Source organism: Seriola aureovittata, chromosome 16 (assembly GCF_021018895.1).
Source record: "Seriola aureovittata isolate HTS-2021-v1 ecotype China chromosome 16, ASM2101889v1, whole genome shotgun sequence".
NCBI classification, from domain to species: domain Eukaryota; kingdom Metazoa; phylum Chordata; class Actinopteri; order Carangiformes; family Carangidae; genus Seriola; species Seriola aureovittata.
In genome coordinates, this window is record NC_079379.1 from 22,306,651 (window position 1) to 22,323,538 (window position 16,888).

The 16,888-nt window shown below is 40.9% G+C and overlaps 1 protein-coding gene and 1 long non-coding RNA gene across 4 annotated transcripts in view; one reads left to right on the forward strand and one right to left on the reverse strand.

The window, feature by feature from the left end:
• Positions 1–16,888, reverse strand: part of col22a1 (collagen, type XXII, alpha 1) — a 56,236-nt gene that overhangs the window by 31,321 nt on the left and 8,027 nt on the right. For 2 of the 3 annotated variants that reach the window (XM_056399639.1, XM_056399637.1), the window contains 14 exons: positions 14,764–14,844; positions 9,646–9,757; positions 8,703–8,826; positions 7,992–8,267; positions 7,797–7,877; positions 7,111–7,227; positions 6,954–6,998; positions 6,775–6,837; positions 6,506–6,544; positions 4,159–4,212; positions 3,999–4,052; positions 3,845–3,898; positions 1,374–1,427; positions 1,243–1,287 (listed from right to left, as the gene is read on the reverse strand). In XM_056399639.1, the coding sequence (XP_056255614.1) occupies positions 1,243–1,287; positions 1,374–1,427; positions 3,845–3,898; positions 3,999–4,052; positions 4,159–4,212; positions 6,506–6,544; positions 6,775–6,837; positions 6,954–6,998; positions 7,111–7,227; positions 7,797–7,877; positions 7,992–8,267; positions 8,703–8,826; positions 9,646–9,757; positions 14,764–14,844 (1,199 nt within the window). The remainder of the gene's footprint in view (positions 1–1,242; positions 1,288–1,373; positions 1,428–3,844; positions 3,899–3,998; positions 4,053–4,158; positions 4,213–6,505; positions 6,545–6,774; positions 6,838–6,953; positions 6,999–7,110; positions 7,228–7,796; positions 7,878–7,991; positions 8,268–8,702; positions 8,827–9,645; positions 9,758–14,763; positions 14,845–16,888) is intronic. The other variant, XM_056399640.1, reaches the window with a different exon arrangement.
• On the forward strand, positions 2,911–5,312 carry LOC130183899 (uncharacterized). Its single transcript, XR_008829906.1, has 3 exons — positions 2,911–3,127; positions 3,565–3,647; positions 4,179–5,312. It is a non-coding gene; the product is annotated as an uncharacterized LOC130183899 (long non-coding RNA).

The following is a 16,888-nucleotide window of genomic DNA, read 5'->3' on the forward strand; positions in this document are numbered from 1 at the left end:
ACTAAAGTACCAAGATGTTGGCGCTAAATGAAAAATCAGGGGGATCACAGTAATTACAATTTATCATCTGGGAATGCCAACCCATTCATTCAGCCTGGAAGCAGTGGACTCACTGACTAACAGTACCATCCAGTATGCCAGCATTGCTAATAAAGATTTTAAGATTTATTTATGTGTAACCCAAAACACATCCCCGCAGCAAACACTGCCCTGACTTGAACCCCAGGTGCCTCCTCGAAACCACCAAGCCTATTCCCTTTATCACTTCACTGAGGAAAATACTTTTCCAGTTTTCACCTACAGGAAATTGCTTACTGACTGACTGGCTGGCTGACAGACAGCTCCAAACCTGGCATCAGCATGTTTGAATGGAGCTATAGTGTACCTCGAGCCTGCTGCACATCCTTATGCCATATGGCAAAGCAATCAGTGTCCTGATTCCATGTTGACTGCTTCATAAAAACTGCATGTTAATGCGATTTAAATTTAAATTCAAGTTGACGTCTCAGTATGATACATAAGTAATTTTTACAACTGTTTCTAACAACTCCCTGCTGTGATTATTTGATCTGTTATTTGTAGTATCAATGAAATCGTGATCACAAAAACATGCTGACTTCAGCAGGAAGCCATTGTTGAAGCCGTAGGATAACCTTTCACTGGTTTATTCGCAGTCTGAACACCATATTAACAGTGTGATGGCAAAAGGAAGAAGGTCTTTGCAGCTCAGAGGAAACTTCAGACATCAACAATTCACTATAGGGCTGAATGAGGTGCATTATAGCCAAACGCCCCCACAGAGTCCGACAGGAAGTGTGGAGAGTGAATCAAGGAAGCCACATCTGTTTGTACAATTACGCCCCTCACTTCTCAGCTCCTCTGAGAAGACTGGTCTCTCTCTCTGTCAGAAATTAACCCTGTCGTCAGGATTTGCAGTATGAACTCTACTCTGTACAGGTTCAACCTTACATTACTCTTCAAATCCCAAGACATGGTGGGAAAACATGGACAGGGAAAGTAAGTCTCTCTTGTCCCTCAGCAACTACACTTGTGATCAAGCACTCTTGAACAAGATGCTGAACCGGACTGTATGCGTTGCAGCGGAGCTGTGTGGCCGACACCCTAACCGTTGTACCAGGCAGTTCCCGAGTAGGAATACAGTATGTTGTGTGAATATGAAGCGTGGAAATCTGTTTACATTCAACTGTTTAAAAAAAAAATTACTATTAAAGTATTACTTACCCTGGCTCCTGGAGTTCCTTTTTCACCTTGTATACCTGAATCACCCTACAACAAAACACAGAAAGATAATATCATTTCAAAAATCATATCATCATTTTGCATTTGGTGAAGTGCACTCAGATTATACTCACAATGACACCTTTTGGTCCGGGTCCGCCAGGAATTCCTCCGTCCCCTTGAATTCCCTGTGTAATATAAATTGAAGACCATTATATCAGTGGAAGTTATTGACCCCCAAAAGTCTAACTGTTCCTGACTCAGCAATACACTCTAGGCCAAATGGAGACTGCTGAGTCAGAGCTGAATCAATGTAAGACATTTAACTGACCAACTAAGAATCCTGAAACCCCAAAAAAGAAACCACAGCTGTTTGTGACAAGACCCCCCTCATGGGAGAACCCTGGACTATGACCTCCTACCTCACTTTCATTCTTTTTTCTTGCAAAGAAAGAAAGAAATGTGTCTTCTGATGCTCATTTTCCAAAGTATTTTTCATTTCTTTTATCACTGTTCTTTTTTTTTTCTTCTTGGTTTTCTTCTAGGAAGTCTTCCCATCTAAATATACCCCAGCGTTCTTTGTTCTCTCTTACTGCAGTTCTGCCTGAGAATAACTTTTGGTCTGATTTAAAGCAGCAACTTTTAAATCGCAGTGGGCGCTGTAAAGTCGGTATTTCTTGAAAAAAGTTGGATTCCTTTTTGCTCTTACTCAGGTTAATCACAATATATACAGAGGTAAATGAAGCTTTAACGTGTAGAATATTTCCCCAAGTATTATGAGCTTGATTTATGGTTTAAGGAGAATTTTTTTTTTTTTTTTTTTTTTTTTAATTACTGTGTAATTTAGACTTTTGTGAGAGCTCCACAGTTAAATGCCACTTTTAACTGTGGTGTGCAACAACTGCTACTGATGGTTTAACCATGATTATTCACTTATGTATTGTAAAGAATAATTGTTTCAATTGGCCTTTTCCATAAAACACATTTTGACTTATCCCAACACGAAAAGCACAGGTGTAAATAATAAAATGAAGGATAACTGAATTTAATTTGGCTCTCACACTATCATGGCTTACTAAGAGCACAGCCCTTGTTAATTTAATTGGTAGCACCTGTGCTTTTCCTGGGCCACTAATACAACATTAATTAGGTCAGCTGTCTTTTAGAGTAAAATTACCATCCTGAAAAGCTGCAAAATAAGATTTTCTTTACTATTTGGTAGCAGAAAAACTCCACAACAAGCCTTAAAAAGCTGTTATGGCTAACGAGCTAGCAAGAACTTAACATTACTCATTACGCCGACTTGGAGAAGCATTAGCATTGATTTGGAGTCATGTTTCAGGTTGAGATGGTTTGAAAAAAAATCGATTCTCCAATTAAAAGTGATCTTCATTTGAATAATCCCATATCGATTCATAAAACCCGAGATCGATTTTAGACTTGGACAGCTTGTGCTGCTGGAAATGAAAGCTAGCTTATCTACGTTGTCATAGCCTAGCCTGTTAGCTTCACCTGAGCTCTGCCTGCACTGCAGCTTCTCCTCTGGATGGATGTTTCCTATTCGGCTTCCTTTTGCTCGACACAGGTAAGTTAATGAATGTAAACTTGCCACCGTAGGTAACTGTGGTTACATAACCTTTTGAAACGAGCCGCAACAACAAGCCGGCGCGCGCATCATAGGTGCGCCCCGGTACGTAAACAAACAGCGCCACGCCTCCCTGCACGTGAGAGACAAGCACGTTACAGACGCAGGCTGCATTTCAGACTTAAAAACTAAGAAGGCAGTGACGAACGACGAGTACAAGCTTATATATCAGTTACTTTATCCACTGTGTGTTATATTAATTTCACGTCACCTATATATGATCTGGTTTGTCTCAACCAACCGGTGATAAAAGTATCTTTTCTCTTCAGCTGCTAACTTAACAGTTGACTGTCAATCAGTCAAAAAGGCTAACGTTAGTTGCTAACTTTGTCTGTTTGCCGCGTGTGCTAGGTAGTTAGCATACAGTGGGGTTTATCGGAGATTTTATTGCTGCCATTTTGGCTGCTATTTGCGTGTTTCCCTCCCTTTATCATTTTGTGTTATGTTAATTCCACATCAACACTATATGCCACATCAAAATGAGAAGATGGGCTCTATTTTCTGATAGTTTCTCTAAAGTTTTTCACAGGGCATTTCCCTGATTTAGTGTCCCCCGTGTTGCATCAAAAGTGGGCGATCATTCCCTCCAGTCCTGGGTCGAGCAGCCTGTCACAGTCCATTGGCTAAACCCCAGCCAGCCAGCATTTCTCCCTCCTCCCCTCTCCTTGCTCTTTCACCAGCTGCTGCTTCATCCAAGGGAAAGTCAACCAAACTGCCCCCCTCCCCCTCCCTTCTTCTCACAGGAAATCAATAACAGGCAGAGGTAATTGCCCAGAAAAACTTATGTATGCCCACTTAACAGAACAAGTGCATCTCTGAGATCAGAGCCAAAACCAGAATGACTAAAGATATTTTATTTATATATATTTTTTTGCTCACATCAAAATTATTTTTAAAGGCTTTAAAATTAGCCAAATGCATGTGCACTGGTTAAAGAATTGGAGGGCCACATTCACGCACCTTTGGTCCAGCTGGACCTGGCAGCCCTTGATCACCAGCCAGTCCTGCTTGACCCTATTTACAAAAAAAAAAAAACATACAGATCAAAACATACCCATCTGGACGGTCCTCATGCTTCAGACTGTAATACCAAAAAAAAAAGTATATTTCTTACTTGCTCCCCTTTGTCTCCAGGTAAGCCATCAATACCTGGTATCCCGCCGTTACCCTGTCAAATGATTGGAAACGCATAATTAATACCTAAACGTGAACTTTTAAGATCCGTAATATCAGAAAACAAATCCTCCACATGTCCAGGTTCACGAGTGTCACACCTTCTCTCCTTTTTGTCCAGGAGCACCTGTCAACCCTATGCTGCCACTATCACCCTGTAAACAAAAGGCAAGTATTAACTTCGACTGTTCCGCAGTAGACACACATGCATGACGGCCGGTCACACAGGTGACAATGACGTGCGGTCAGATAATCAACCTGGTAGCATCACAGGACACAGTTTAGTACATGGTGGTTGGGGGATTAATGTGGAAACAAAGTACAAATGTTAGAGATGAATTAATGGATTCGATTAATCAGACACTGGGAGACAACGTACATATGTTGAGACAAAGGACAGAAGATAAAAATTCACACAAAACAGAAAAGAGTTAAGTTAGCGTTAGTGTTAAGTAGCACACAAACAAACTCATACATACTGGCGTTGCAGCCAGAATATGCTAACAAAGGTCAAAAGCTTTGCCAACACCCACTATGGTCTGGTCACACATCCAACCAAAGACTCAAGGAACAATAGCTTTCGATTGTCTTCGCAGTTTTGCACTTCTTCTTCTGGTTTGTACACTGATGTCATATTCTGTGCCAAGGAATCCCTTGGAATTCAAACGCTGGACTGAGTGAAAAGTAATGGCTGTTAAATTACACAGTACCACGAGGTCGTGCCCACCGCAAGACTTCCCTCTGCTTCATAAACCACTTTACAAGTCACAGAAGGTTGCCCTTTAATTATTTTAGGAGCTTATATCATTTTAACGCACGTCATTTCTTTCATCGCAGAGATTAGGAGAAAGGCCCCCGCTCTGCTGTTCCCTATAACGAAAAAGACATCATCTATAACAACACTGCTACACGGAGAATTGCCTTTTCTAGTCCGTTAAAGATGCAATTAGAAGCAATCAAAGCAGGATGAATTCAGTTTCACCCCATGCAACTCGATGACCGACATAGCCATTTTTAACCACAGCCTGAAAGTGGGCCTACGTCATGTGTTGGCACCAGGTTTAGAAAAGTTTACAACAAATTGCAGCCTTCTCTAGGAGAAAGAGAGAAGGCAGAGGCTCATGCAGAAAGTAAGAAACGGAAAAGCAACAGGGATGCTCTGCATTAACGTTTGCTTTAATGCAGTTTTATCAAACCAGCCAGGTTTCAAGAAGCAATAACTACAAAATGAAAATAAATGTATCATGAAATGAGTTCTGCTGTCTGTCTGACTGCATTACTTAAAATAAGTTTTACTGTTTTTTAGAGTGAGAAATTGGTTATAGATTCACACCTTTATGATTCCAAATAATTTACAGGTGCATTCTCCAAACTATGACAACCAAAGTACAACATAAGTGAGAAGGCTTATCCGGTCTTCCAGACCTCTTGTGACCATTTTTAAGTGTCCCTCTCAGGACAGCTTGAATGATGCATGCTGAGGATTTTGTCTCAAGGAATAAATTATACTCTGAGACTCCCAGCTGGCACTGCCAGGCAGCAGAGACACTGTGATTTGAGCAGACTGGGTGGGCGTCTGCGTAGGCCTGCCCTCTATACATCTACACATCCTCTGTGGTAATCTTTCCTGTAATTCTGACAATAACAGTTGTGGCATTTTCCTTGCCACTCCCTGACAGAAAAGAGGTAAAATGTGTAGTAACATAAGAAGAATATATACATTTATATTAGCCCTATAAACACCAATGTCTTAAATTCACTGACTGAGTGATTAAGTTAGACCACTGGTTGACCAATTAGTTTGAGTTTCCTTGATTGGCCGTTGCTCTTTCAAAATGATTTGTTCCAAACAGTTTCTATTACGTCATCAGTGGGTGTTTACAGGCAGTGTTGCCAACTTAGCACCTTTTCAAAAAAGCATCTTGCGACAAATCCAGCAAATTCATGGAAAAGCTTTTGCTACTTTCCATAGAAGAGAGTGGCCAGTGTTGCCCAGTGAAAGTCACTGCTGGTTGACGTGTAGTCTTAATGGGCCACTTTCAGTGACAATTTCATACTTGTTCTGTTGTCTGACAACATAAACAGAAAAACATGTAACTAAGAACAGCTTTATTGGGAATTTGGCTGTACAGAGAGTAAATGGCTGAAACCAGCTGACACTAGGCAGAATGAAAATATAACGAGATGATGTGATGAATATGCAAATTAGCATATTATGTATAGTGACTTGTCATGCAGGCTTTATTTTCCACTGAAAGAAGTTGTTTATAGCAGTTCCACAACATGTATATGTACAGGTATGTATACAGTACTTAAATACATATACTGATGAGTGATGAACATTACTGTGTTCTGTCCAACATACATGCATATAAAATATGCACAGAGACAAACATGTATTCAAGCTAATGATGCTCATGCAGCGTCAGCATGCACCGCTTGACTTACCTTCTCACCTCTGTCACCTCTGACAGAGAGAACTCTGCCCTGCAAATAATTAATCAATAAGGATTAATTATTATCGAGGCGGGAAGAAAAGCAGAATAGCTGGGAGGCATGCAATCTGAAATTACTGGAGTGTCTCTGATAAGATATCTACCAATGATCACAGCACTAAACATGATGAACTGAAACTCAATCAATCAGTTATTAGCTTATTAAATATTTTCTCTGAATGAACAGAAAACCACACATGTAAATGTCCACAGTTTTCATACAGTTTCTCCTTTTGCTCCTTTGATTCCAGGCGGTCCGATGGCACCCATAGGGCCAGTGTCACCCTGAAAACGTAGGCATGTTCACACAATCAAATAGTAGAACAAACAACTCTGCAACATTATGAAACTGCAATCTTTTGTCACACGCAAACTAGTGCTTAAAGGCAGTGGTAGATGACCTTTTCACCCTTGGAACCTGCAACACCAGGTGCACCGATGTCTCCCTGTGAGAAATAGAAACACAGACGTCTGTCGAAAGCCATTAAAGAAAGGATTCCCACTCATCTGTGGAAGTAATAGACAGGGGTAAAGTCTGGAGAAACCAGGTGGCTGTACCTTCACTCCTGCAGCACAAGAACAGTTGACTTCAGGGCCTCTTTTTTGCTCCACAACAGTAGGTGTGGGAGTGGGGATCTCTTCTGGGGGAGCCTCCGTCACCACTTTCTTAGGGCACTGAAAAGATGATATTTCAGCCAACAGTGATTATCAAACCAAAAAATGAACGATAGTGTGTGAGGCGGCAGGAGGATCTGATGTCCATTAAACACTAAACATGTCTTTCAGTCACACACATGTGGCCGAAGTAGAAATGTCCCAGGTTTTTATTTCAGAAATCTGGTCACCTTAAAGTAGCCTGTAGTAGCATTCTGTTGTTTTACAAAATTAGTTTGCTGGCATGTTAGCTACAGTAGGTAAGAAAGCCCAAAACTGTTCATTATAACCTATCTTTGTGTTTTTAAACTAAGAATTAGCGTTTTAAATGAGAGACTAGCTTAAAGGATAAGGAGAAGACAGTTTACTGAGTGACAGTAACCTGCAATTAGCAATAAATCTACTCATGTGACTATGACTTTTACTTGAAAGGGAGCCAGTTTTTTTTCTTACATCTCTATTTTGTAATCTACATAATTACAGTACATTTCTATATTTGTAGACATCCTAATCTTTAATGCTTTAAAACTTCTAAAAATCCATGGTTTGACAAGGGAACAAACAGTAGGTCTATGGCTGATAATACTCACAGGTCCATTGGGTAGATCACAGCAGGTTTCCAGCTCTGCATGCTTGGAATCGCAGTAAATCATCATCCTTTGGAGGTCAAACTGCACGGACACGGACAAATGATGAACAGGTCAACAGCAAGAAAACAGCACGATACAATATCTCCAGAGTGGGCTGTATAGGGGAAACTACAACACATGCAGCTGAAGACTCACATCAATTGGCACACTGTCATACAGCCTCTTCCCAATCACTGTCTTCCCTTGGATATCAATGTCCTCCCTGTCTTCAATGGGAAGAGTCTGGATGTGTTTGCAGTCCAGGTACAGAGACACAGCCTTGGCCTCCACGCTGAGGGCAATCTTGTGCCAGTTGCGGTCAAACAGGTTGTCAACCTCGGAGTTCTTGAACACAGCTCTGACAGCGTCCTTTGTCAGCCCGACAGCGTTGTATTCCACCGCCTTGTTCTCACCGTCCAGACGGATGGACACCTAACAAATCAGAGGCAGGGTAATGTTAACGATAGGAGCCGAACACATGCAGCGAAGTTCAAGTCCAGACACAGAAAAAGCAGAATTTAAACGTGGTTTTCTTTGGAGGTAGATTATTCAAATCTGTGCTTGTTAATTTAACGTTTGGGGGACATATAACAGTTGTAGAACATAAGTTAGTCCTGCTTTAAGTTAAAGAATTACTTACAGTATTAAAATATGAGTTTCAGTTATGAAGTTATTATGAGGAGTTTGGATTTAAATTGATCTGGTTTGACAGGCATAAATACACTATTTCCATGTTTAAAACCCAACAATTTAAAGAGAATCTGAATAGTCCGTGTGCTGGGCCCCATTTGTTGATCTTGTAATTGGTCAAATCCAGACACATAACACATCATCACATTTATTACTATTTACATTTGTCTCACCCACCTGTGGGATTCCATATTTGTCAAAAACCTGCCAGAGGTACCAATCTTCACGCCTTGAGGTTTTCCTGAATTTGAATGTCGTCACAAAGGCGTATTCATCCGGCAGCCCTTGAGGAAACACGTCTCTGTGAAATGAAAGCAAAGCGTTATTGCTAGAATAAACTGCGGCTTATTTTACTCTGCATGCAATGTCTGATAAACATCGTTGCACTCACCCTGTAACAGTTTAGATATTAATGTACAAACCCCAAAATCAAACACAATGTCTATGTTTCACTTAACTACCACTTTGTTTATAGCTGCAGTTCCTGCTTTCCTTAGCAGAGAAACACTGCACTATTCTGACTGAAACAAAGTTTTGAATATTGTATTTAAGACTCAAGAGGAGGTAATAATAAATCTGTTTGACATTTTGTAAATTGTGGGTGAATTTAATTCAATTTATCATCTCGATAAAACATGACATACACTTGTTTTTTTTAAATGTACAATTACATTTCCCAGCATGTCAATAAACTTTTGGTAATTTTAATAGATTAGAAATTTGTTAAGGAATTTTCACCATTGAAGTACAATCGCAACTAAGTTGGCACCAGCATTATCCACAACTTCTTGTATTTTAAAGGCGCCCTGAGTCACAATCTAAATTTATATTATATATTTTGCTTTTTTCGTACATATTCCTAAAAAAAAAAAGCAGTTTTGTATCAGATCAGAGCAAGTTAAATCAAGTTAATTGCCACACACAAATCATAAGTTCAGTTAATTATTTGTAAACTGAACTTGATGGGAATTTGCGTGCGACAGGGTGTAAACACATATTAGGTGGTGGGGTCAGCAAATATTTACAGATTACCTCAACCATGCCAAATGTCACATACTTACAGGTATTTAGAAGCAAATGTGTAGTGTATTGTTTGCAGTATACCCGGATGGTCACTTACTCTGTTTGCTGTACAATGGGCATGGTGCCAAGGCGAACATAAGAACTCTGGCCCTCATCAACTTTGGTTCCCAGAATATCTCTCACATTGAAGTAGTCCATCAGGTCGAACCCTGCAGCGGCACAGTAAAATAGCCTAGTTGGACTCAAGACAGTATCACACACACATAAATAAGCACACCAGGCTCTTGAGTCGTGAGGCTGACTTATGGTTTTGTCAGATTTCTCGGGGTATACCGAGGTTTAATTAGGTCAGTCCCGCCACACCCTGCAGCCACTGCATTTGTGGCTTTTTGGAGAGAGATTCAAGTCACAATTACTATTACTGAATAACTGGAAAACAGAGCCATTTGACGGCTATTCAGCATCTGTTAGATTTTCAACCAGAGGAAAAAAAAACGAGTTGCCATTGCTCGTAAGGTCCTCGTGTGAGTCTGAGGGTGTGTGCACGTGTGTGTACATTACCCTGCAGTGTGTGATTTGAAGTGGTGTGACCACAGACCATATTTAGGTGGTTCAGAAAGGACACTCCCTTGTACAACAAACATGTGCTGTAGCTATGGCAATGCCAGCAGGATGAGAGCTCGTGCAGCACTGATGCTGCCAGTTTGTCCAGCAGATCTCACTGAAAGCTAGTGGTTATGTTGTGTGGATTGAGCTCTTCTCAAAGCCGACTGTGCCATTAGTGAGTCAACACGATGAGCACAGCCTCGACATATTCCTGCAAAGGCCTCAGTAATGCAGCTAAATCTATGTAATGTAGGGTTTCCGGTGGGAACATTAACACCGCCGCACTAATCTTTAAAAGAGGAAACCAGAACATTAAGGTGGTAACGTGAGAGTCTGGTAGAAGCTCAGTGGATGTCATTAGAAATAGCCAGGAAACAGGTGGTAAGACACACAGGCTGCCCTTGAGCAACAGAGTAAAAAATAACATTAAAAACAAGCGCAGTCATAACAGACTGAATAACTGAGGGGATCAGAAATTTTCATCTGTCAGTAAAGGCCACCAAGTGTCTCAGATGCACGGAGGGATTACAGATTACTGGGTGCAGAGGAGACTATTTAAACTCATGAAGAAGACCTTTTCAGTCTCATAGACTTTCATTCATTTTGGATGCCATTTATTGACAGTTACCTCCACTGATCAGTAGAAGGTGCTGTCTCTTCTGAGTGTGACCTATACACAGAAAGATCAGTTTGTCTTTGGGTCTCAATTTTTTGTTGTTTGTGTGATGCTGCGATTTATATAATTTATATGTTTGATCTTGATACTTTAAGCTTCACACACAAACTGACTTTGGATGAAGCAAATTTAGATTTACTAGGACAGAGAATTAGAGATTAATGCTGAAGTTTGCCTGTCAATTTTTGTGGCCTGCACCTTTTTTTCATATGTTAACAACATGGTTTTTTTTTTTAACATTGCCACGTGCTTACTTTGTGCCAAGACATTAAAGACTTTAGTCTCAATCAGGATAACTTGCTTATCTGAAAGTGGCCGATTAAAGCTCTACAGAACTATTCTCTAATGATAGTTTTTGCATGTTTAAACCCGAAGGACTCACACTTTCAAAAACACAGCATCTAAAGCTAATTGAAAAAAAAAAAAAGGTTCTTGATAGAAATCTGAAAAATATTTGGTTTAGAATTTATCCAATTAACAGTGATAACAATTTAGCACTAGAAAATGTCAAGGTTATCTAATGCTTCCGCCCTATCTTTTGAGCACTGGTGACGCTGTACAAAAGTCATGTTTCGCTGGTTGTGAGTCTGGCTACTGGGCTGGGTTGCTCGAGGAAGCCCTGCAGCTGTGAGTTATCTGCCGGCCTCGGCGCTCTCTGTCACTATGCTTGTATTGTGCACATTTGCTCACCGCGCCGTTTCTGTGGCTGCACGAGGACCATCTGAGCACAGAGCTGTAATTTGGACTGGCAGCGGATAGTGTATAATCAACCGAAAAAAAAGTTATTTTGGACAGCCAAAAACGACCAATGGGGTGATCTGCGGGAAAAAGCCAGATGAGTTCAGTGACTGGGGGAAAAGGCAAACACGTACACACACAGCATTCTTTTGATCAGAGAGCAGATGGCAACATCCGTGCGGTAGATAGCGAGCGCAGAGCCACAAAGACACTCCGCAGCCTCTTGTGTGCGCTCACTAGCCTGAGGGGTCAGACTATACAACCCATGATAAATACAAGTCTGACTCAAACCACAGGTCTCTCGGCTGTCAAATCATAATCAGCAGCAAATACTCCTGACATTTCTCACGGAGAATTACAATCTCTCTGCATCGGCGCAGAGACACGTTTGTAGTGTAATTATAAGCGGGAGCCTACAGGAGCTGCTGTTGTCGTGACGATAAGTGCTGTTTATCTAGAGCATCGCTGCATGTAGAGAAAATCTTTATGTGCTCAGCCGCAACTTTGACAATGTGCGTCTTGAAGCTCGGTCACAGTTATAGACTTAGTGCAGTCGGGAAAACCCCGGACATCTTTGTCATGTCAGGGAGCTTCAGACCTCAGACCGCTGTTTGATAACATTTTGCCCAATGGAGGTTTGGGCTCTCACAGTAGATCTGAGTATGACACAACCGTCTGTGCTATAGGTTGAGAAAAATCAATATTCATCCTTACACTTTCTCTCGCTGTGCCAACATCCAAAAAGAAAAACTAAATTCTCCTTATGGACTCTGGTGCTCCTTGGACCGCACTGTGGGAACCATTACGATATAGAAATCAATTTCTAAATTGGTAACCTTACATCACGACAGTAACTAAAGATTTAAAATGATTATAGTGACCAGTAGCTCTCAGGGAACACCATTTCATTTGTGGTGCCGGTGGCCAAATGTAAAAGAAATATAAATCAGTGTAGTCCACAGTATATTTATGGTGTATTCCACAATAACCTAGCTACTGGCTAAAAGGGAAAAAAAAATCTCATATAATTTTCCAGCAGAACAAGACCTGGATAGGAGGCTCTAACTCAGAAAGACAAACAAAGCACAACCCAAAGAGTTTATTCCAGTTAGAGTGCTTACAACATCTGACAAAGTGGTACATCTGCTTAAGAAAACATCAGTGAGATTCAGTGATTTATCTGAAGTTTCTTGTAATTCCTACGTGGTTTAGAAGAGAAGCGTATTTAGCGCTCGCCCAGTGGCAGTGATGGGCTAATGTGTCTGGACAGAGGGAAGTGATGCTGTCGTCTCTAATCAGAAGCAGACACTCCTCTACTCTCTGCTGCCAAATCACTGCTGATTGGCTGTTTTTTCTTTTCACTTTGACAGAAAGTCACTCTAACTTGAGGGAACATCCATCCATCCAAAAGCTATACCACTTATCCTTTAAGGGTTGTTGACATTGGGTGAGAGGCGTGGTACACCCTGGATGGGTTGCCAGTCTATCACAGGGCTGACATATATTGACAAGCAAACTCGCCCATTAACCTAACCTACATGTCTTTGGACTGTGGGGGGGTGGGGGGTTGGAGTTTACATGTTATGTCTGCATGGGTTTCCTCCAGCTTCTCTGGTTTCCTCCCACAGTCCAAAGACAGGCAGGTTAGATGAAGGGGAAACTCTAAATGAACCATAGGAGTGTGTTTGTTCGTCCACATGTTAGCTATGTCATAGACTGACAACCTGTCCAGGATACATCCTGCCGTGTGGCCAATGTACTGTATGGTGTGGTGCACTTCAAGCCCACTAATGCCAGCAGCTTGGATTTTTCCTTTTACACAAAATTGTGACGAATAGTGTGTATTAAAAAAATACACACTGTACAAAATCTCTCTCAGCATCTTCATGGCAAAATTTGTCCTGAAAAAAAGCCTCATCCACTGACCCCTTGTTCAAACATTGTCAGACGTCAACTGTGCCAGCCAAATGTGTGAAGAGTCGACATTTCAAAAACACGACTTCCACCACTCTGACATCTCTCTCTCTCCATGAAGTTCGACGTATCAGGAGTCCAAACAGTCACGTCTGTGCATCTGTTTTTTCTCTTAGTGTGATGGATGTGGGTGGGAGACACAGACAGGAACTCACATCCCCCAAAAGACACTCTTGTAACAACATCCGACCTTTCTGGATAAACGCTACTCAAGACTTCTGAGAAAACTTTAAACGCAGCAGCTTGGAATGTATGAAATAAAAGCATGAAACGATGGAGGGCTACTGATTCGCTTGACATGGTAAAAGACTAGTTTAATTCTCAAGCTTGAAAATCACAGCTGCATTTAGAGTTTGACATTTTGAGAAATACAGTTATTTGCTTTCTTGCTGAGAGTTACAGTAGAAGAGTCAATATGAAGCTATCACCAGCAGCCAGTTAGTTTAATGTAGCATAAACACAGAGATAAAACAGCTAGCTTTCAAGGTAAAGGTAAAAAAAAGCTTGTGGAGCCACAACTTGTTCATTCATTTTTGTCAAGGGTATATTTGTGCTGTATGGAGGATTTAGTTTCCTTTGGAGAGATCCTTTGAAAGAGGTTAGCAGCCTTTATGCTAAGCTAAGTAGCAGTAACTTCATAATACTTTATAAACGTTAGAGTGGTGTCAATAATCTCAAATAAATGCAAACTTTATATTTTGCTAAACATGTTTGAATGCATGTTGTTGCAACAAAGATGAAAGTAACTTGATATTCAGTGAGATGGATTACATGACTGAAGCAAGTTTGTGTTTCATATCAAATGGAAAAGGATGAAAGTCAATGGCTGGCCTTGAACTGTAGGCAAAGCTGTCATGTCATGTCAAGTGGGTAAAATTGGTAAATTCAAATTTGACAGCGTTTTGTTTTTGCAACTATATTGAGTTTTTAATGTTGGCAGCATAAAACAATACAGAAAATAAATGTGCCAGAAAAAAGCACTTTCCCAAGTCATGAATAAAACCAATTCAGTTTCCAATCGGATGGAAATGGAGGAAAATTGTAGGTGAAAACTCTGTATATAAACAAGTAAAAAAAAAAACTCTTTTTTTTCTCTTCATGTGAAAAGGCTAAATGTGGGAGTGTAGGAAATGCTTTGCAAAATAAAGAGTTGACTTTGTGGTTGTCAAGTGTAGCCAGTGCTGCATGTTGCTGTTAGGAAAGCTGCAGTTTTGCACATACCTGGAACCTCTTCAAGACCATAACTGGTGCTGCTGGGCTTAAAGCGATCAGGTTGAACCTTCATGTTTGGACACAGGACATCTGAGGAGAAAGGACAGTAGTTCAGTTTGGCACATTTTAAGTCAAAGTATGATCCTCTCATAGGAACAAAAGGTAGAGAACTGTTCAAACACCTCTACTGGTAACCTTCTGTATTCCTGCTGGAAATCTGACCGGTTTGTTGTTTCATTTATAAAAGCAGTCATTCTGAAACTTTATGAGGGGTCAGACATTAAGGTGTGAAGTGTTAGATTGTTTCAGGATGTGGTGATCTCATTGAAACAGTCTCGGGACTGATATGTGATCTGAAGAGCACCAGCCCAGACAGACTGCCCTCCATCGCTCCTGTCTGACATCTGTGGAGTGAAGTGTGTGGGTGAGAGGTCGGGCGGCTGTGCTAGTGCAGGGGGCACATCCACAGGCCCAAGAGCAGTAACAGTTTTATATTTCCACTCACGCATATTTCAGTGATGCCGATGACAGTGAGAAAGGCAACACCATCAGGTTGAGTTTTTATTGGCAGGAGGGGTGTTTTCTATTTGCGTCAAGATGCCAGCTTCACTGGTGCAGAATGCAGATATGTATCCTGCTCTGTTTAATATGTGTAAACATTGGCTTAGAGATGTGATTGACATCCATTCAACCTTGGAGGTGGTTAGTTTATGGCTCTCACAGCACTGAAAACGTACATGAATGTCCTCCAGCAGTGATATACAGGACTTTCTATGGAAACTATTCATGGTGGGTCTGTGGATTTTTCTGGAGTAACAGAGATGCTGTTTCTGGAAAGACTAAGTTCTGTTGAATTTTTAGACTGGCTCCTGGTGTGGGTCTAGGGCTGGCAATGTTGGTCAGTCAGTGAATCCACTAATTTGGTCCAGACTGAAATATCTCAACAACCATTGGGTGACTTGCCATGTAATTTGGAGCAGAGACATCCAGGTCATGACAGACAGGAGGAATTATAATAACTTTCATGATCCCATAACTATTCATCTAGTCTAGCAATTGTGACATCAGATTTTTAATTTGTACTTCAGATGTACTTTATGTTTAGTGCTTACCAGCAAATATCCGCATCCTAACATGGTCACTGTGAGTATGTTAGCATTCTCACATTTAGCTCAAAGCAGAAGTGCGCCCAAGTACATCCTCACAGAGTTGCTCACACAGTGACCTGCCATATATTTAAACTTACACTAGTTCAGCTCAAGCACTCAGAGCCCTCTGCTCCTTTTAGCTACTTTCACTAATTCAGCAGTTGTTTACATGCTGTTCAGATTTGCTGCTTACTTTAGCCGTTGCTTCTCTCTCTCTCTCTCACACCTCTCTGTATAATACAATACAGCTCCTGACAGTTGAATCAACAACTGTCTAAAACGATTTTAACAAAAACTAATCATAACCTTCATGCAGCAGGTTTTGCTACAGGACTGTTGTATTTGGACTGCATCAGTTTAGCTACAAGATCCTAATAAATGACAACTGAGTATATATTAGTAATTATCAGTTGTATGTACATCCTTCAAAGTGCCTGACTGGAATTTAGTGGTTGATTTCAGTGCTGAACTGATACACCTGGCAGCCTAAAGATGCTCTTTAATTTAATAGTTTTACCATATGTTATTATTATCCCCATATAACATGTTTTACCCCTCCCATTCCAAATGGAACAGGTTTACTCAGAGACAGTTTAACCAACTTACATTGTGCTTTTAAATGAGTACATTTTTACACAGTGGTTTTACTTCTACTGTAGTAAAATGTCTTTTCAGTAACAGTAGTTAGTGACCGTTGACGTTCTGACGTGCTGACGTCAGTGTAGTGGCTCATCTCCAGGCTCTGGAGTTTCTGTTACTGGTAGTTTACTGCTGTTGTGTCTGAACGCAGTTAATGTTTCTGTTTTCTTCCTCTGACTAACTACCAGATGTACATTTAAACTTACACCAGTTCTGCTCCGGCACCTAGAGCCCTCTGCTCCCTTTAGCGACTTTCCCAAATTCAGCAGTTGTTTACATGCTGTTCAGATCCGCTAGTTACTTTAGCTTAGCAGTTAGCGCTAGCTTCTCTCTCTCTTGCTCGGCAT